Below are 21,565 nucleotides of genomic sequence, written 5' to 3'. Positions count from 1 at the left end.
ATTGTAAACTCATTTCATGCAATTCTACAAATTTTGCCATAAGGTTGAGAGAAATCTTTGCAGTTTTTAATGTGATATCTGAGTGAGACTGACTTACAAAATCAATAGGGGACCATCGGCCGGTAATTTGTGTAGATAGCTAGCCATTAAATAAACAATAAAAAAATAGCAATACAAAATAATTGAGCTGACATGGGCTAATTGAGTGACCATCAGTGAGTGACATAAGAGAAAAACGGCTTATGCACAACCAAATTTTGAAATTGCACCTTGTGTATTCTACTATTCTAACTCTCAACAGTAAGTTGAGACCCCGACTGAGTTCCCCCCAAAATGTTTTTATATATTATATATGGTATATACACACTCACACACACATATTTGGAGGGGGGATTGCTAACAATAAGCAACGGAGAAAGATGGTATTGTGTTAGACTAGTGGAAATCGCAAGGGAGGTGCTGGACTCTAATGCAGGGAAATGGTGCTGGACAGCAAGAAGATATGGCAAGAGAAGATATACCTTCTACTTTGAGAAGACAGTCAGTCAGTGAGCACCTTGTCACAATAAGTCATGATACGATCCATTGGCATTGGCTGGATGGGGTTGGTGAAGACTGATGCCTGGGGAGAGGATTCATCATGGGGTTGGTGAAGACTGATGCCTGGGGAGAGGATTCATCATGGGGTTGGTGAAGACTGATGCCTGGGGAGAGGATTCATCATGGGGTTGGTGAAGACTGATGCCTGGGGAGAGGATTCATCATGGGGTTGGTGAAGACTGATGCCTGGGGAGAGGATTCATCATGGGGTTGGTGAAGACTGATGCCTGGGGAGAGGATTCATCATGGGGTTGGTGAAGACTGATGCCTGGGGAGAGGATTCATCATGGGGTTGGTGAAGACTGATGCCTGGGGAGAGGATTCATCATGGGGTTGGTGAAGACTGATGCCTGGGGAGAGGATTCATCATGGGGTTGGTGAAGACTGATGCCTGGGGAGAGGATTCATCATGGGGTTGGTGAAGACTGATGCCTGGGGAGAGGATTCATCATGGGGTTGGTGAAGACTGATGCCTGGGGAGAGGATTCATCATGGGGTTGGTGAAGACTGATGCCTGGGGAGAGGATTCATCATGGGGTTGGTGAAGACTGATGCCTGGGGAGAGGATTCATCATGGGGTTGCTGCATCTCTGGCTTGTCTGTCTGTAGGGGCCCTCTCATTTCCTACACACAGTCTTCAAAGAGACAATGCAGAGGCACATACACTTAGATTTCAGTCATTTAGCAGACGCTCTTATCCAGAGCAATTTACAGTTAGTGCATTCATCTTAAGATACAGTTGAAGTTGGAAGTTTACATACACTTGGAGTCATTAAAACTTGTTTTTCAACCACTCCACAAATGTCTTGTTAACAAACTATAGTTTTGGCAAGTCGGTTAGGACATCTACTTTGTGCATGACACAAGTAATTTCTCCAACAATTGTACACAGACAGATTATTCCACTTATAATTCATTCTATCACAATTCCAGTGGGTCAGAAGTTTACACACACTAAGTTGACTGTGCCTTTAAACAGCTTGGAAAATTCCTGAAAATTATGTCATGGCTTTAGAAGCTTCTGATAGGTTAATTGATTTTAGTCAATTGGAGGTGTACCTGTGGATGTATTTCAAGGCCTACCATCAAACTCAGTGCCTCTTTGCTTGACATCATGGGAAAATCAAAAAAAATCAGCCAAGACCTCAGAAACAAATTGGAGACCTCCACAAGTCTGGTTCATCCTTGGGAGCAATTTCCAAACGCCTGAAGGTACCACGTTCATCTGTACAAACAGTATAAATGCCATGGGACCACGCAGCCGTCATACCGTTCAGGAAGGAGACGCGTTCTGTCTCCTAGAGATGAACGTACTTTGGTGCGAAAAGTGCAAATCAATCCAAGAACAACAGCAAAGGACCTTGTGAAGATGCTGGAGGAAACAGGTACAAAAGTATCTCTACCCACAGTAAAACGGGTCCTATATTGACATAACCTGAATGTCCGCTCAGCAAGGAAGAAGCCACTGCTCCAAAACCGCTATAAAAAAGCCAGACTATGGTTTGCAACTGCACATGGGGACAAAGATCGTATTTTTTGGAGAAATGTCCTCTGGTCTGATGAAACAAAAATATAACTGTTTGTCCATAATGACCATCGTTATGTTTGGAGGAAAAAGGGAGAAGCTTGCAAGCCGAAGAACACCATCCCAACCATGAAGCACGGGGTGGCAGCATCATGTTGTGGGGGTGCTTTGCTACAAGAGGGACTGGTGCACTTCACAAAATAGATGGCTTCATGAGGATGGAAAATTATATGGATATATTGAAGCAACATCTCAAGACATCAATCAGGAAGTTAAAGCATGGTCGCAAATAGGTCTTCCAAATGAACAATGACCCCAAGCATACTTCAAAAGTTGGGGCAAAATGGCTTATGGACAACAAAGTCAAGGTATTGGAGTGGCCATCACAAAGCCCTGACCTCAATTCTATTGAAAACTGAAAGGTGTGTGCAAGAAGGAGGCCTACAAACCTTACTCAGTTACACCAGCTCTGTTAGGAGGAATTGGCCAAAATTCACCCAACTTATTGTGGGAAGCTTGTGGAAGGCTACCCGAAACATTTGACCCAAGTTAAACAATTTAATGGCAATGCTACCAATACTAATTGAGTGTATGTAAACTTCTGACCCACTGGGAATGTGATGAAAGAAATAAAAGCTGAAATAAATCCTTCTCTCTGCTATTATTCTGATATTTCAGATTCTTAAAATAAAGTGGTGATCCTAACTGACCTAAGACAGGGAATTTTTACTAGGATTAAATGTCAGGAATTGTGAAAAACTGAGTTTAAATGTATTTGGCTAAGGTGTATGTAAACTTCTGACTTCAACTGTAGCTACAGTAGGTGGGACAACCACATACAGTGTCAGAGCACAGACATAGTAAGTACTTTTTCCTCAGCAGAGTCAGTGCTATAAGTGGGGGGGGGTTAAGTGCAAGTTTTGGTTCAGGATTCATATTTTTTTTACTGAGTAGAAGGCAACGCAAATGTTTTGAGTTCGTCGAAGAGGAGGTGCATTTTCCTGAGAATTTCTCCAAAATCAAATTTTGACTGATTTCAAATACTTTGTGTATTGTTTCGCTTCCTGAATTAGTAATTATTTCCCTCTGAAACAGTCATCAGATGTGCTGTGGTGATGACGTCCCGCATGTCTACAGCCTTGAGTGCATCTTCAAGGGCTGTCCGATAGGAGGAAAGAACGGACACTCCCATTCAACGTCATTCTCTACGGGTCTAGACTCTAGCTCTTATCGCCAAGCATGTGGGGCCAGATTAGAGCTCAGGGTCTCCAGGAATGCGTTTGGGGCTCTAATTACCATGTCCAAGACAACACTATCAGTCCCCTGTCTCAGTCTGCTCCCAGAACACACTACCGTATGTATAGCCCGAAAGAATTCTGAGCATAGCTTAATATTGTCTGTTCACTTCTCTCCATGCATTGATTGAGATATGCTTATAGCATTGTAACTGCTGTAGGTAGTTGGGAGACGCTTTCGGGCTTTTTCACTTGTTCAGTGTCTGGTTCCAAAACAAATATGAAGTGAGCATAACATGGAGCTACTCTCCAACTATGTATCTTATTAACTCAAGTAACTTAGCAACACATGAAATGTGAAAGGATTGGGATCACTGAGAGAAGAAAACCAAAAGTGCTATCATAGTAACTCTAGCACTGAAAAAACTGGGAGCCGGATTGTTTGTTATAGCTGACATGGTTTCTAATCAGCATATTTCGGTGTGGGGTGGGGTTGGGTGGGGGGGGGACTGTTCTAGGGATGTGCTGTCCTCTTTCCGCGAACTGAAATGAAAAGAATTTTTTTTTAGTTGTGAGACAGCGAGGAGCCACCCTTCTCATGGCATTTGACCCTGCTCTGTCCCTAAAAAGACAGTAAAAACACAAAACGTCCTGTTCAAGACAAAATTGAAAGTCTTATCTTTGTCCGAGTACGTATTTCAGCCAAAATTAGCAACGTCAGATTCAGAGGAAATTAGGATTTTGGGATCCTCTGCAAAAGTCTGACATATGTATTTCACAACAGTATGTGTTTCTTCACAGGCTTGATGACTAATTTCCCATCATTCCTTACTGACTCAACCTCAGCCATTCTGATCTTAATCCAATCTTAATTGGATAACGGTTCGATGGCATATCGTAATGAAATAAATTGAACTCATATGCTTGCATGAATTACACTATCAAAATTGTGATAATACTTCCATCATTGAGTTATCCTGCATTCCCTTTTCCATGTCTATCTGCTTTCACAGTAATCTCTCTCTCCAATTCACCAACAAATTCAGTCAAAGTAGAAAAAGTCACTACAGTTTGTCACTGATTGTCACAATAAAATTGGCCTCTAACTTCTTTCCCATTTCTCTCTCTCTTTTCCCTTTTTGTCATTTGGAGCAAGTGCCCCAGATAAGAAATTGCTTACATCCCACTTAGTGTGGGACTGGGTGGGTTGCTTCCCACAGGGTATGTACCAATGTGCAGAGAGCACACTTCGACAGATGCCATCAGAGAACAAGCATATGAATTACCAGGCAGCCTGCCATCTAGCGAGTTCACACAGAATGCCATTAATACCTGATGAACAGTCAGACAACAACACAACAACAACATGAAAGCCGTGGCAACTGGGACCCAGGTAAAGGTTCCATCATTTATATATTAATGGTTTTATTAACAAAGACTTCCAACTAGCAGCTAGCGAAACCCCTCAAAAGTTACAATGATGGAGGCGTCGAAGCTTGATGCCAGGCTGCAGCAACCAGGGGACCCGTCAGCGAATCACGTCTCGATGAATAAAAGATAACGCCACTGTTGACCAATAACTAATTCAGAAGCCATGAGATATTTATGGATACAATTAAAGAAAACACAATCCTTTTAAATTTAAATAGCGGTAGATATTAGCATTACCCAATTAAGTCACAATTTATATTAAGTAGGTAAAGTACCTTTACAAGTGTACTATAATTGGATGGGATCAGTGAATCTGTTATTGGGGCTTAATTAAAAAAGCATAAAGGAAAGGCTTTGTTAAGTCTTTAAATGTTCATTATTAAAATAGGGCACACGATGTTATGATCTACATGATATTTTTCATTATTATTATACAATTAATAGTCAACCAATGATTAAATGCATAAAATATCTGAAACAATTAATATTAAGTGATGTATTTACACTATATAAAAAGTTTATATTTGCTCTTCCTGGTACAGGGCATGACATGGCACGCAAAACATAATTACCTGATTATCATAAATATTTCCACTTTTACAAGGTAATATTTTCCACAGGAGACTCTGATAACATCAGACACACTGTTTTCATTAAAATTACGATGTGATCCAAAGTGTTGTTTAATGAGAACCTGACCTTAATGGAAAGAAGCCTACCCTCAGGCCAGGAGAATGTACCAGCGAAGGGCACGGGGGAGGGAAGGGAATATTGGAGTGCTGCTGATACAGAAAACACTACTTTGCCCTCTCGGAGGATGTTCAATCAGCTTTTAGGAATGGCCCTTGACTTCGACAAGGCCTGGGGGCCCACAAGTAATCAAGTGGAGTGTGTGTGAGTTTGTGTGTATGTGTACCCTATCTGTTTGCACATTATCTTATCTTCCTTGTGATATGGAACTCCATTGTCCAGATTCTTTATTTAGCTAAACAGTTGCCGTGTCAGCTCGTTGGGAGAGAGAAGGGCCGACCTTGGCCTGCTTGGATAGCCTCTCTTCCTGCTTTTAGACAATGTATTGATAAAGGGCCCATTTGCTAAGTGTATAGTTATGGAACGAGTAATGGACACCAATGGAGAGGCACTCACATTCCTCATCATTATTGACATGCCTCACTCTTCTTTGTTACCTAGCAACTCACAACATCTATCTGTCTGGACATGATGTACTTTGTGCTGTACATGTCTATGGGACAATATATCAAACATTCCTTTGTTTAGTTTCAAACTAGTTTATTTACTGTTTGGTGAATATGACAGCTGACAAACTTAATTAAGTGGAATAATCATGTATATGACCCTATTTAAGGCATGCTACAAGAGATTGATACACTTGCAGCTTGTGTGGCACATCCAGATGTGGTGATTAACTAGTCTCTGCTTTGGCCACCCACAGAGTTGTGATTGTAGAAAGTAATGCTTCAAAGAAAGTTTGGTTCCGCTCTCTTTACTACCCTTCCCGTTCCATCTCAACATGTTCAAATCAAGACGACTGGGACATACACATTTAGTTCCGACTGCCCTCCTCACATTTCCTTACGATGTTAATCTCGGTTGAGCGTGTACAGGGCTAGAATCTTATCTGGGATCTGAGGAGAAGAGAGAGAGGGGCATACTGACTGGGGACTGTGTGGTTCCCAGATGCCCGGTGCAGAGATGAGAGAGAGAGGAGAGAAGGAGAGAGAGAGAGGAGAGAGAGAGGACAGAAAGAGAGAGCGAGAGAGAGAGAGACAGAGAGAGAGAAAGAGAGAGAGAAGGAGAAAGAGAGAGAGAGAGAGAGAAAGAGAGAGAGAGAGAGAGAGAGAGAGAGAGAGAGAGAGAGAAGGAGAAATAGAGAGAGAGAGAGAGAGAGAGAGAGAGAGAGAGGAGAAAGGAGAGAGAAAGGTAGAGAGACAGAGAGGAGAAAGATAGAGAGTGAGAGAAAGAGAGAGAGTGAAAAAGATAAAGAGAAAGAGTGAGAAAGAAAGAGGGGCTGCTGTTGCTGTTTCCTATGGGGGGCCTGTTACCGAGGGGAGGTGGAGATTTACACTCCCTCTCAGTCAAAGTGCTCCCTCCACTCCTGCTGCACTCTGAGACACACACACACACAAACACACACACACACACGCTCCCAACTCTCCACAGGAAAACCCAGAGCCTAATGCGCAGCCCCTCACAGGCAGAACACTGCCACTGCCACGTACGTTGGGCAAACCAAACCAAGTGGGACACTAACTCCGACTCTGCGACTTTGATAGTTGGTTAATTACTCATGTGATGTGATTCAGATGTCTAGGGGCTTCAGCAGAATGTTCGCCTGACGGTTCCATCAGGGGGAGGCAGGAGCAGACATTTTAGGAGAGCAGAGCGGTAGGTGAAAACCAAACCTATTTATTATTTAGCAATATATCAGTTTATGTGCCGTCACACAGGGTCCCAGTAGTGTGGTGCCTGATGCTAAACGGTGATGCTACATGAAGTGCAGGATGCTAAATAGGTTTTTGTGTACTAACTAGGCGACATCTGGGACTTTGAACAGGATGAAACACTCTTCGTGGCTAGCTGGAGAGGCACTGTGTTCTGTTGTGATGAAAAAGTATTCAAATGTAGATCTCAGTTTTCTTTACCTCCGGTCTGAATTCAGTGAGTCTGAATTCAGTGACTGTACATTCATAGAAAGGGTTTTTAACTACTCTGTAAAGTTTTACCTGAAATACACTATTATATTACTTTGAATATAACCTGGTAATTATATAAATGTAAGTATTTCATTTACATATTGATAGTAGGGTTAATTTCTAACTGGTTAAAAAATATATTTTAATATTTTGAGAGAACTTAAGATTTTTTCATTTAACATCTTCACTCAACTCTCAAACAAGACAAAAGCTGTATTGTGTAATATAACACTGACTAGACATGGGCCTGATCTGATTCATTCATGTTAAAATGCCTCTTTGTTTTTTAACCGCTAATCTGAGTTTTAAATTAAAACCAGAAGGGAGAATGCAGGGCAGAGGAAACCACACTGAAGAAGCCACGCAAGGGGCGCATTGTCAAAACAATATAGTCCTGCCTGGCTCTCTCTCTCTCTCTCTCTCTGTGTGTGTGTGTGTGTGTGTGTGCGTGTGTGTGTGCGTGCGTGTGTGTGCGTGCGTGTGTGTGCGTGCGTGTGTGTGTGTGTCTGTGTGTGTGTGTGTGTGTGTGCGTGCGTGCGTGCGTGTGTGTAATATGTGCTTGTAGCCCACACTCCTATTAGCACAAAGCCTGTGCTGATTATTACTTCCAGAAATGACAGAGAAGAGAGGAGATGCTTCATAAGCTCACCCATCATATTGTTTGACTGTAACCAGTCGTGGCATCTTCCCATCTGTGCCCCCTTGGCAAAACCTGTTTGAAGTCTGAAGGAGGTTGTTTTACTTCCCCTAGCAGTTGGAGAGGATGGGAGAGGACCCACTGTGATGTGTAACTTTTGACTGACACATTCTGGTTTTGGCTCCATTTCTGAGGAGATGTTCCTGGATTGACATTTCATTTGTGGCGGGGGAAATTAGAAGATTCGGCCAAAGTATACAGTGGTTACACAGTCGATTCAATTGAGGAAGTTTTGTTTTGTTGCTTGCAAAGTTTGCTGGCTGAAGTAACCCATATACTTTTTTTCCCTGTCTCCATCTCTCTCTTTCTGTGTCTCTCTCACTCTATCTTACTCTCCCCCCTCTCTCTCTAACTTGCTCCCCCCTCTCTCTCTAACTTGTTCTCCCCCCTCTCTATCTCTCTCCCCTCCCTTGTCTCTCTCGCTCACCAGTTCTCACCACCAGCGGTATATGGGGAACCCCTACACTATCTGTCCATCTCCTGAGACAAAGCGTGGAATGTGTTCTATAATGCGCGCCCCGATCGTACATGTGTTGGTGCTAATGGCCGTCATGGCCGCCCTGCCTGGCCCTGGAATGTGTCAGATAAACAGCACCACAGACGAGGGAGAGAAGGACTCCCTAGCCCCAGACCAGGGCCTGGTCCTCCACAACACCCACATCACCCTCCAACCCCTGGGCTTCCACAGCACCAGCAGCCCCTTCCTGGAGCATGAGAGCCCCATCTCCACCAGGGGCCACCAGGGGCCGCAATGGCCCAGGGTCGGAGCTGGATCTGGGACCACAAACATCACTAGGATAAGGGCCCCTCCACCATGCACCATCGCCACTTCCATTCAAGGCTATTTCAAATACATCAACACAGTGATTTCTATCATAGTGTTTGTGGTGGGCATAGTGGGCAATGCCACCCTGTTGAGAATTATCTACCAGAATAAGTGCATGAGGAACGGGCCCAATGCCCTCATCGCCAGCCTGGCGCTGGGAGACCTCATCTACATCACCATAGATATACCCATCAACGTCTACAAGGTAAGAGACGCATATCCATCCTGTACACTGGACATCACAGTGAATTGTTCATGGATATATTGAAGCATAATTGCATCTCAGAGAGAACAAGAGAGTGAGAGAGCGAGAGATTATTTCACTTGCTTTGGCAATGTAAACATATGTTTCCCATGCCAATAAAGCCCCTTGAATTGAATTGAATTGAGAGAGAAAGATAGAGAGAGAGAGAATGCGAGAGAGAGAGTAGCGGAGAAAAGAAAGAGGAGAACAAATAAATAAAGTATTCATTAGAAGGCTGCCCAAAGATCATGTTGCTCTCCAAAGTTGATTTCAATCAGTAGTAGTACTACTTTATCTTCATTGGGTGGCTCTTTGTGATGAAGGAAGCAGGGAGAGGCCCAGACTTAAATAAACAATGGAATCAGACCATTGCGGTCACACATATCAGTGGCCCTGCTCTGACCAGTGGTTTGTCACAGGACCAGCTCTCCTCTCCAGCCCTCTTATCTCCAATCACACTTGAACCTCGCTACACTCAGGATAAATGGGTCTGGTCAAATGATGAATCACGTGTCCAGTGTGAGTCATTTAAACCCATTAGACTGTAGTCCATTTACCCCCATGTGGGTTCACTTTAACATTAGCTAGATAGGTCTCACAGATGATTTATGACGTTATCTTGCCTGCTGTGGTATTATTGCTTGAGAGTAATGAGCATATTTTTAATTGGGTCCACATACATTGGTTGAACAGGTCAAGTTTCTTAATAGGATGGAGTACAGTACATTGGGAATGCTCAGTTCATTGTGAAGAGAAATGGTGAAGCCACCTGTTTAGTATTACCGGTATACAGTTTCATCACACTGTGTCAGCACATATGGAAGTGCTAGGGTCCCGGGACAGATGATTCTCTACATGCACAAAGGGGGAAAAGTCTTTCCTGTATTAGACATTTCAGTTACACACATGAAGGATAAATCACAATGTCCCTTTGTACTGGTGAGGAAACGTAGTGCTGTAGGTCCAACTCTGGATTCAGGCCAAACACTCCCTGTGAATATGTCTGCACTACAGGGCCATGTGCTTTAGGGAGGCCCAGCTCACTTCCTATGGGGTTTGTTTGACGCAGTTTCCAAATTTAATCATATACACACCACATACACACACACAATACTACACACACACACACCCACAGTGACGTAGCCCCCTTTCCCTTCCAACTCCCATGTTCCCGAGACGTTTTGATCAGATGGAACCGCCTAGCGCTCCAAGTGAACAATAGGGGGACGCGGATGCACCCGTGAAGTGCTTCCTTTGGCCCGGCCTCTCAACGACTCTGGGTTAATCCCCTCTTTCTCTCTTTGTTCGGCCCATGTTGATTCCTGTTCAACGACAGCTGCCAAGACTACTTCATAATGACAAAGGGTGGTTTTAGCAGTCTGTTCAACAGGGAGAGCTGTGACTTGTTTTCTTAAGGGAGCTCTTCTTGTAAGAGGCTGTGGGAAGTGGTGCTTATAGATGCCTGGAAGTCCAATTAAAGAAAGGATGTCACTTTCAAAGATAGTTCCAGGGCTGGCTTGCTAGGGTTTTATTGTAGGACCTGACTCAATGATGTACTGTATCAAGATGATGAGGCGCATATGGGCCTGCTGTTGGACTGTACTCAGATTCAGAATGAAGTCAGGACGTACCATGAAATCCCTCGGATGTGACTGCGACTAACCTGCCTGTTGTGAAGGGCCTGCTACAGTACAGTGGTTAAAGATAGTCCAGACCCTAAGGACAATGGGAATTGAGCTAGGAGGAGATAAACATGTGATTCACTAACCTCAATCCCTTATAATGTATCCCTTACTAGTTAGTAAAGAAAGAGATATAAGGGCTAGTCCATTATTATTATTATTATTCTCTTCACAGCAGGTATTGTTCTTTCACAATTCAATACATTTTTTACATGCATTTTCTGTCTTCTCAGTTATCATACTGGCTAGTAATGAGCATTATGGATTTGTGATATCTTATGAAAGGGTTTGTAATACAGGGAAGAGCCAACTGGCTAAATGCCATCTTAGGTGTGTGATTATTTCCTGACGATGCAAAGCGCGTTGTGAGTTAAAGCTTACATACTGTCTTCTACGATGTGCTGACGGGTCTCTCTCTCTCTCTCTCTCTCTCTCTCTCTCTCTCTCTCTCTCTCTCTCTCTCTCTCTCTCTCTCTCTCTCTCTCTCTCTCTCTCTCTCTCTCTCTCTCTCTCTCTCTCTCTCTCTCTCTCTCTCTCTCTCTCTCTCTCTCTCTCTCTCTCTCTCTCTCTCTCTCTCTCTCTCTCTCTCTCTCCTCTCTCTCTCTCTCTCTCTCTCTCTCTCTCTCTCTCTCTCTCTCTCTCTCTCCTCTCGCTCGCTCTCTCTGCAGCTCCTTGCCACCAGGTTCCCCTTCGATGACAATTCCTTTGGGCTGTGTCTGTGTAAGCTGGTGCCATTCCTACAGAAGGCCTCTGTGGGCATCACCGTCCTCAACCTCTGTGCCCTAAGCGTCGACAGGTCAGTCCCATGTACCACTGCTGAATTCCAAATCAACCAATGGCGGCAGATCTAACAGGATCAAAGCAAAAAGCATAAGAAATATTTGTATTTGCATATTAATGTTTATAGAATTAATAAACAATATACGCAATAAGCAATATGGTGTTTCTTTCCGTCTGCTTCATGATAGCCTATTGCCTACACCTATCCAATTCTGGTAGATCTACGACAGTGTCTAGGGAGTTAGGGGTGAGGCTTCTGAAGCATTATACACATTACTCGTTTACTATCAACTGCATTGTCTGGCAGGTTAACATATGAGCTGTAGCTGAATCTGACCTAGTACTCAGACACTATAAGTGGGTCTTTATGCATTTTATTCCATAGAGACATATTCTGCTCCCTGGAATAGGATTCTATTATCTTGTAAAAACATGTGTTTTAATTGGTTCCAGACTCATGGAATGTTTGCACCGTAGAATTCTGTTCTGTTCTGGCCCTTTAGTTCTGTGAATCTTTATATGTAGGTTACGGTAAACTCCAAATGAAAATCAGTCTAATAATACTTTTTATTCTGCGAAATGTAGTCTACTTTACAATATGTATGTATCAAAGAAAAAAACTCCTCTCTAAACTTTTTTTCTATAAAAAAAAGTCACCCTCAGACCCTCAACCTTTGCCAGTAACTCACCAACACCGTGATAAATCACACTGCCGTGGTTTGAATTCAAACCAAAAGTGTTTGTTGAACAGTTGTAACGATCGTCGTCGGGTGATGAGGAAGCGGACCAAAACGCAGCTGGGAGCGAACACATGTTTATTCTTTATACTGAAATAAACACGTACACAAAACCAAGACAATGCCGATACGTTAACGGCTCAAACACAACGAGGCAACACCCCACAAACAGCGTGGGGGAAAAAGGAACTTAAATGTGATCCCAATCAGAGACAACTAGCAACAGCTGTCTCTGATTGGGAATCGACAGAACCCAACATAGAAATAACCCACATAGAGCTAACACAAGGCTATAACGCAAACATAGAAAACAAACCAAGGAAAAATACCCAACATGACACACCTTGACCAAAATACCCGAGTTCACCTGGTCAGGGCGTGACAACAGTAAAGCCTTCATGAGATAGACCACTCTGTGTATGGGAGTGGCTGAGACAAATTGGCCAGGAAAGATGAATGACTTCCCTAATTTGATTTCAAGGAAACCACAGATTGGGAGTTAGTTTAACTCCTTAGCGGAGGTAGTACGGTAAGTTTGTAATGTCAGTAATAATGGAGCTCTCCCATTACCAACATTAAATCAAATCAAATCAAATCAAATGCATTTATATAGCCCTTTTTACATCAGCTGATATCTCAAAGTGCTGTACAGAAACCCAGCCTAAAACCCCAAACAGCAAGCAATGCAGGTGTAGAAACACGGTGGCTAGGGAAAACTCCCTAGAAAGGCCAAAACCTAGGAAGAAACCTAAAGAGGAACCAGGCTATGAGGGGTGGCCAGTCCTCTTCTGGCTGTGCCGGGTGGAGATTATAACAGAACATGGCCAAGATGTTCAAATGTTCATAAATGACCAGCATGGTCAAATAATAATAATCCTAGTAGTTGTCGAGGGTGCAACAAGTCAGCAACTCAAGAGTAAGTGTCAGTTGGCGTTTTCATAGCCGATCTTTGAGAGTATCTCTACCGCTCCTGCTGTCTCTAGAGAGTTGAAAACAGCAGGTCTGAGACAGGTAGCACGTCCGGTGAACAGGTCAGGGTTCCAGCAGGTCTGGGACAGCAGGTCTGGGACAGGTAGCACGTCCGGTGAACAGGTCAGGGTTCCAGCAGGTCTGGGACAGCAGGTCTGGGACAGGTAGCACGTCCGGTGAACAGGTCAGGGTTCCAGCAGGTCTGGGACAGCAGATCTGGAACAGGTAGCACGTCCGGTGAACAGGTCAGGGTTCCAGCAGGTCTGGGACAGCAGGTCTGGAACAGATAGCACGTCCGGTGAACAGGTCAGGGTTCCAGCAGGTCTGGGACAGCAGGTCTGGGACAGGTAGCAAGTCCGGTGAACAGGTCAGGGTTCCAGCAGGTCTGGGACAGCAGGTCTGGGACAGGTAGCACGTCCGGTGAACAGGTCAGGGTTCCAGCAGGTCTGGGACTGCAGGTCTGGGACAGGTAGCACGTCCGGTGAACAGGTCAGGGTTCCAGCAGGTCTGGGACAGCAGGTCTGGAACAGATAGCACGTCCGGTGAACAGGTCAGGGTTCCAGCAGGTCTGGGACAGCAGGTCTGGGACAGGTAGCAAGTCCGGTGAACAGGTCAGGGTCCCAGCAGGTCTGGGACAGCAGGTCTGGGACAGGTAGCACGTCCGGTGAACAGGTCAGGGTTCCAGCAGGTCTGGGACAGCAGGTCTGGGACAGGTAGCACGTCCGGTGAACAGGTCAGGGTTCCAGCAGGTCTGGGACAGCAGGTGTGGGACATGTAGCACGTCTGGTGAACAGGTCAGGGTTCCATAGCCGCAGGCAGAACAGTTGAAACTGGAGCAGCAGCACCAACATAGTTACTCTTCCTCCTAGTTTTCTATTGGCTGCATCTGTTAAGGACTAGGCCAGCTGGGGCCATATCCACAAAGCCTCTCAGAGTAGGAGTGCTGATCTAGGATCTGCCCATACAATCTTTTTCATGGTAGTCCATAAGTCAAATCTGATGCTAGATCAGCACACCTACTCTGAGACGCTTTGTGGTCTTAGTTATTTCTCTCCCTGAGGAGGGATAGCTTTGCCATCAAGGAGCAGAAGTAGTTCTATTCTCAAATCTTAAAATGTTTATTCTCACATTTTTAACTCTGATTGTTTTGTGTCTGTTGCTACACTACTAGACTTGTATTCCCGTCTCACTCCCTTCAGTTCTTGTAACACTTAATACTGTCGGTTCTGTTTATCAGCAGAGTGAAAGTGAGTGGTTGACGTCCGGCTTCATCGGTCTGTGAGTGAGCAGACATAAGAGATAAGCGCATAAGGAGGCCTGTTCTGGGTCTACAGGGATGGAAGCCAGTTTAACATACCAGCTATGCTGAATGACTCCCATCATAGAGAGAGAGAGACGCTAGTGATAGAGTCGAGTTCAATAGCAGAAGGTCTCCATTTGTTCTCAGAAAATGTGCAGCATATCTCGTCTGGTTTGCATGCGTTGTGTCTCGTCCTCTCTGTTTGAGAGAGAGAGAGAGAGAGAGAGAGAGAGAGAGAGAGAGAGAGGGAGAGCTGGGTAAAATATAAATGACACTATGTTGTTTGACAAGGGTATTCAAGTGCGTCATGAAAAATATATTGTTCAGGCCATAAAATCTTGATGCACCGTTTTACTAAAACATTTAGACAAGCGGTTCCTATTAATGAAACAAACAAGCAAACATGATTTGGAGCACAGGAAACAAGCGTCAACAAACAGACCATAGCTCCTGCCAACGCTTGTTTGGAGGCTTCACAAAAGAATGAATATTAGATTCTGGGGATAAACAATTGATTCTTACCTGTTGTTCGTTAAATCTTAACTTGGATCATTTTTCTCACTATGCGGTATAGTGTGTGTCTGGTCTACTGCCATGCAGTCAGTTCATAGAACATATACTACAATGTACAGCTGAGTTGGCCCGACATAATGGTACTATAATAAGATTAACAAGTATTCCAGTAGTTTTCTCACCTTATCTCTATGGTTCTCACAATCATGTTCCCGTGCAGGTTTAAAAGTTCGAAGTAAGTATTTTATTCAAGTACTGGAAGTGTCTCTAAAATAGGTTCACTTTTCACAGTCACTTGAACCTCCTAGCGGGCAAAGCTGGTTGAAATGACTTCATTACAACCATTAAAAGCTGGTTGAAATGACTTCATTACAACCATTAAAAGCTGGTTGAAATGACTTCATTACAACAATTAAAGGCTGGTTGAAATGACTTCATTACAACCATGAAAAGCTGGTTGAAATGACTTCATTACAACCATTAAAAGCTGGTTGAAATGACTTCATTACAACAATTAAAGGCTGGTTGAAATGACTTCATTACAACTAGTTTCGCCGCTGGGCTGTTTATTAGTTCCAACTCCCAACTCATCAGTTGTTGCTGAAAGGTCCACAGCCCTGGCCCTGCTCTAACCCCTACCTTACCCCACCATGTTCACCATTTTGTTCTTTGTGTCCCTCTATGCCCCAGGTACCGTGCAGTGGCGTCGTGGAGCAGGGTCCAGGGAGTAGGCATTCCTCTACGGACGGCCATGGAGATCGTGTCCATCTGGGTGCTGTCCATGGTCTTGGCTGTCCCAGAGGCCATCGGCTTCGACATGGTTGAATTCAACTACAGGAACGAGACTATACGGACATGCATGCTCAAACCCAAGACTGAGTTCATGATGGTACAACCCATTTTCTTGTTGACGCTTCTGCACTTCGAATAATCCTATTACCTGTATACAAACAAATCTGGCCCACAAAGTGTCTCAGAGTAAGAGTGCTGATCTAGGATCAGGTCCTCCCTCTTATTCATTATGATTTAAAAGACAAAAGTGATTCAAGTAGGGTTAGAGTACGTGTGTTAAGATAGTGAATCTGACAGTCCATGACTTCATGTGGTGGTGTATCCTTGCACTGACCTATCAAAAACAATTTTATCTGTCCAAATACTTGGCAGGAAAATTAATTGTGATAAATACAGTGGTAGATTTATCGTACTGACATTCATTTCTCTGACATTCTTGGCGGAACCACCCAAAGAACTAGAAATATGGTGAAAGGAAGCATACAGAGGCCAGACCTGGGTTCAAATATAATTTCAAATACTTTAGCTGTGCTTGACTGAGCTTGTCTGGCTTAATGGACGAATAGAATCATCCCAAAACATCTGGCACTCTAGGTAGGCTAGAGCAAACACAAAGTATTTGAAATATTTCAAATAGTATTTGAACCCAAATAGCATTTGAACTCTGAGAGAGGTCTCCATACGTTTTTTCCCTCAGAGAGAAAATCTCTGAGGTGATCACTGTCTTTGTTCACAAACCTGGAGAACATAATTGAACGCAGGCCACAACAGCAATTACAGCTCAACTGATGTATGGTTCCTTCAAGCTGAGCCATATGTGTGTCTAGTTCACATCAAGCAACACAAAAGATACTAAATCCCATATCATGACCAAACCATGCTGAGGTTTAGGTCATTTCATTTAAACCCAGATTCAATAGAACACGTATGACAGACAGCATCTCACCCTCCTGAAGTGAGGAATTCAGTAATGTCGTATAAAGGTTATAGATGAACATTTATTCTGTGGCCAAAAAATTCCTCAAATGGCATCTGCTCCTCCTTAAAACTTGTACGATAATATCCCCCTCTTATATGTGGATTTAGGAGATTAGAATATGTCACTGCCATCACATAGACGTATTGGTAAAGTTTGCTTTGTTACCAAACCTAGCAGGTGAAACTGGTTGAAATGACCTCATTACAACATCAATACAACCAGTTTTCCACATTTGCCTGCTGGACAGTCTTCTGGAGTATTGGCATGTTAAGAATTGTGTTTCTCCTGCATAGAACCTGTGTACTAACGTTCTCCTGTTGTGGTTCTCCTGCAGTACTATAAGGACATCAAGGACTGGTGGTTGTTTGGGTTCTACTTCTGCGTTCCTCTGATGTGTACGGCCGTGTTCTACACTCTGATGACCTGTGAGATGCTCAACCACAGGAACGGCAGCCTCCGCATCGTCCTCAGTGAACACCTCAAACAGGTACACAAACACACACAAGGTACCGAGGCCAGACTGCCTCATGTTTAGTGTCTCTTAAGGAGAAGCCCATTCCCTCTCTCAGGCCTCTCAAGCTGACATTGCATAACCCACCCTGATTGCCTTCTACAGTCATAGTACTACTACTTAGTATCAGGTCTCTCTTCTTCTCTTCGGTTGTTACGTACTGTAACCAGAGCCTCTAGCATTTTGGAGGCCCTAAGCCAGGCTTGGCTGCGTATAGGCAGAGGCACCTCTACTGTAACAATACACTACTGTAGAATGACTCATGTTTTAAAGGTTAAAAGGTTTGTCCTTTTCCTCTCTCAGGCCTATCCGGTTTACATTTCATAACCCTACGTCTCCCTAACAACCTAGCGTCTCCCTAACAACCTAACATTTTATCTGTTTACATCCCCAGAGACGTTACCATACAGTATTCAGGATGACTCAGCGTTTTTTTAAATACGTTTTCCACTCTCAGTATCTTGTCTTCATCACCCTTCATCGTCATCGTCCAACCTTTTCCTAATCAGTTGTTTATTGTTATCCCCAGAGACGGGAAGTGGCCAAAGCAGTGTTCTGCCTGGTCCTGATCTTCGCTCTGTGCTGGTTCCCCCTGCACCTCAGCAGGATCCTCAAGAAGATGGTCTACAACCAGAGAGACATTGGACGCTGTGACCTGCTCAAGTGAGTGCAGCCACGTTTGTTTGCTGCTGTCATCTTATTATTAGAAATGACTGATTCAGGAACGGTGTGTTGTAAAATGGAAAGGTGGAAAAACGTGGGGAATCACTTGACTGGATCTAGAACCACAGCAGCCTAAACACAGACGGACATTATTTGAGTTGCTGCAATTTAACGATTCAAAATGTTTGAAAGGAGATGAAACTCAAATGGAGTTCGGTCAAAAAACATGGGTGTCGTTTCTTTCAGCTTCCTGTTGGTCTTGGATTACCTGAGTATCAACCTAGCCACAGTAAACTCCTGTATAAACCCCATCATCCTCTACTTTGTCAGCAAGAAGTTCAAAAACTGCTTCAAGGTACTGTAGATCCCTAAACATACACACACACCCAACTCTCTTTTTCTCTCTTGCTGTATATCTCTCTCTATCCTTTTCACTCTCTTGGTTTCTTTTTCTTTCGCTCTCTCTTTCCCCCCATATAATCAGTATCTCCACTAACCCCCCCAGCCCTCCCCAAACCCTTTGTCTTGTCTCGCCAGTAAAACAAACAGAGAACTTCTCCCTATCCCCACGACCGAGGGCCTGTGGCTCTGCGCTGGTGATGACATTATTTAAAGAAAATGTAAAGCAAAGCAGTGATTTATGAACTCATTTACTGGGTGAGGTCACATAACTGTACACATCTGTTAGAGACCTGAGCTGAAGATAAGCCATGCCCTAGCTCTAGCTGTCCTCGGAGAGCGAGAGAGACTGAGACTAACTCATAACAGCAACTCCCAGACCCTGAACGTGCCTCTTCCTCTGTCTGCAGAACTGGGGCTAAGATTTTGGGAAGGATAAAAAGTGTTCTACTTCTCACGCTGTGAGCAGATGTAGTTTTATGTAGTATATTCTTCAAAGAAGCATTCCGAGCCCTCATTACACAAGCCCTCATTATTGTAAGCTGTAGAAAAGTGCCTACTTGGACCTCATCTATCGTAGCAGCAATAGCATAAACACTATCAACACAGAATGACCACAGCAGTATGAATAGCGCCTCTAATCTTGTAAACTTGTACCCTTGTTCAAGTGTCTAACCTTGTCCCCTTCCAGTCCTGCCTGTGTTGTTGGTGCCACTCGGATGCCACAGTGACCAGCACGGGACAAAACGGGAACGGGACCAGTATCCAATGCAAGAGCCCAGAGCCCGCCAACCTTCACACGGACCGCAGCCTACGCAAGGACAGCGACTGACCACCACAGGAGGTGACGCCCCCTATGGACGAGGAGGTCTCACTACAACTACAGCCAGTCTGCACTAAACACAACAGACTCTCAACTCAATAGGACCCCCATGCTAAACCACTACGGTGTGACAAACAGAGAGAGAGTCACACGTTTCAAACACCACCACACATTTCTTATACAGAACACCGCTGGGCAGCTCTGGAGCCTGAAGTAGGATGACGGGGGAAATTAGTGGAGTTTATATATAGACACAAACATACAATGGGCATGATGGACACTGCAGTATTTCCAGTGTCTCTCTGGACTATACCATTCCCTTTGCCAGGGGGAGACAAGGAGGGAGCGATGCCTTACAGTGCCGTGAGAGAGGAGGAAGAGGGATGGAGGGAGGGGAGGGCACGGTAGGGGGGAGGTAGCTAACAGGATGCAGCTGAACCCAGGCTATAAATGACCGGCCAGTCATTTATAGCGGAGCGAGTAGCGTGTTGTTCTGTTCACAAAATGGTCAGCACTGCTGGGACGAACCAGGAAGCAGCGGAAACCCCGGGAAGGAAGGCCAGAGCGCTCCCTGTCAGAGGGCACGAGAGGAGAAGGAGAGAATGGTCCCCCATGAGTCCTAATGAACTGCTACTAAGTGATGGTGGAGAGAAGGGGAGCTCTCACTATTGAGTTGACTGTCCTTTTGTAGTGTCTCTATAGCATCTTCCATCATAGGCACTATACGCTGGTCGTTGTGTACACAGTAGTACCCTTTCATAGAGTGTTCTGTATGGTGAATTTGTATTAATATGGATGAAAGTGATTTTGCTATGTAAACGTGTGTGTTCCAGTACAGTTTAATATTCTGTTTTATAAAACGTACCAGGAAGTGTTAATTCAACGTGTTTAGGTTTCATGTGGTGGGAAGAAGGAAAAACTGATTGTAACGAAAAGGTGCCTTGTGTCATCTTGAATTCCCCCGTATAGCCTTATACAGTATACAGTCTCTGTACAACGTCCATTGGAATATCACTTAGGGTGTAGAGTTACTCCATTGTAGAGTAACCACCAGAGTGCATCCCCAATGGCCCCCTTTTCCCTACATAGTCCTATGCGCCCTGGTCAAAAGTAGTGCACTATAGAAGGGAATGGGGTGCCATTTGGGAAGTAGACCCAGTCTCTTGACTTGTTATCCAAAGACTAATGGTTTTCTGACCCCTACTGAAGTCCCAAACTAGTTTAAAGAACATGTCCAGATGCAACAAGCACCACTGGACCATAAAGTACAACGTTACGATTTTGTCTCAGATCAAGGCTCGTTGAAAAGGGGGTCTCTATGTTCTCACCCCAAAAATAAAGGGATAAAAACATTATCCTTACTTCACTGTGAATGTTACAAGACACAGAAATGTTGGTATTTACAGCTAAGCTGTTTGTGAAACATGCTCGTATATAACAAGTTTTTATATGGTGTTGTATTTTGCTATGTTCTTCATCATATATACAGAATGTGGTTATTATTTGTCCTTGCCTGAGGCAGGATTTTTTATTAGTTCGTTTTTTTGTTTGTGATGATAAATATACCAGTTGGTGTTTAAATCATATCAGCTACCTAGGTGACTATACTGCTTTATACATTTGATATGTGAATACATGTATTATGAATACAATTAATGTGCTGTGTGTGTGCGTGTGTGTGTGCGTGTGTGTGATTTTTTGCACTTTTTCCGTTTGAGTGTTTGTGGCACTATCTACAGCATATCAGACAATGTCAAAGATAAAGGCTTTTCAGTTTAACCACTCATATCAATACATCGTATTTTACCACTATAATGTTAATTCAGAGGCATCATACCCCTCTATAGGAAATTGTATTATTGTTCGACACGTTTGTTTCTCATGTTTCATACAGAAATGCTGCTGCTTATCCTAATAAAAATAATTTAAGTGTATACCTTTTGCCTTGCATTACTAAGGAGAGATGAACGTTATATTGATATGCATAACATAAATACTTCGACATTTGTAAGCATAAGAACATTAAACATTGCATTACTAAGGAGTTATACATTTTACATTGACATGCATTACGTATAATTACTTAGGAATTTGTAAGCATACGACCTCGCACATTGCTTTACTGTGGAGTTTATACTGACATGT

At 43.7% G+C, this 21,565-nt stretch overlaps 1 protein-coding gene across 3 annotated transcripts in view; it reads left to right on the top strand.

Moving 5' to 3' along the window:
* The window catches only part of LOC106610225 (endothelin receptor type B), a 46,256-nt gene extending 24,902 nt beyond the window's left edge, over positions 1-21,354 (top strand). Inside the window, exons 1-9 of one of the 3 annotated variants that reach the window (XM_045722757.2) lie at positions 6,678-7,027; positions 7,116-7,197; positions 8,633-9,233; positions 11,623-11,750; positions 15,944-16,142; positions 17,359-17,511; positions 18,065-18,198; positions 18,445-18,553; positions 19,289-21,354. In XM_045722757.2, coding sequence (XP_045578713.1) covers positions 8,652-9,233; positions 11,623-11,750; positions 15,944-16,142; positions 17,359-17,511; positions 18,065-18,198; positions 18,445-18,553; positions 19,289-19,429 — 1,446 coding nt within the window. In that variant the 5' untranslated portion in view covers positions 6,678-7,027; positions 7,116-7,197; positions 8,633-8,651 and the 3' untranslated portion in view covers positions 19,430-21,354. Of the gene's footprint in view, positions 1-6,677; positions 7,028-7,115; positions 7,198-8,632; positions 9,234-11,622; positions 11,751-15,943; positions 16,143-17,358; positions 17,512-18,064; positions 18,199-18,444; positions 18,554-19,288 lie in introns of those variants that run through there. The other 2 variants (XM_045722756.2, XM_014209437.3) reach the window with 2 other exon arrangements.
* The last annotated feature ends 211 nt before the right edge of the window (positions 21,355-21,565 follow it).

Source organism: Salmo salar, chromosome 08 (assembly GCF_965601325.2).
Source record: "Salmo salar chromosome 08, fSalSal1, whole genome shotgun sequence".
Classification (NCBI taxonomy): Eukaryota; Metazoa; Chordata; class Actinopteri; order Salmoniformes; family Salmonidae; genus Salmo; species Salmo salar.
The sequence above is the reverse complement of the archived record's forward strand: the minus strand, read 5'-3'. Positions and strand labels throughout refer to the sequence as shown.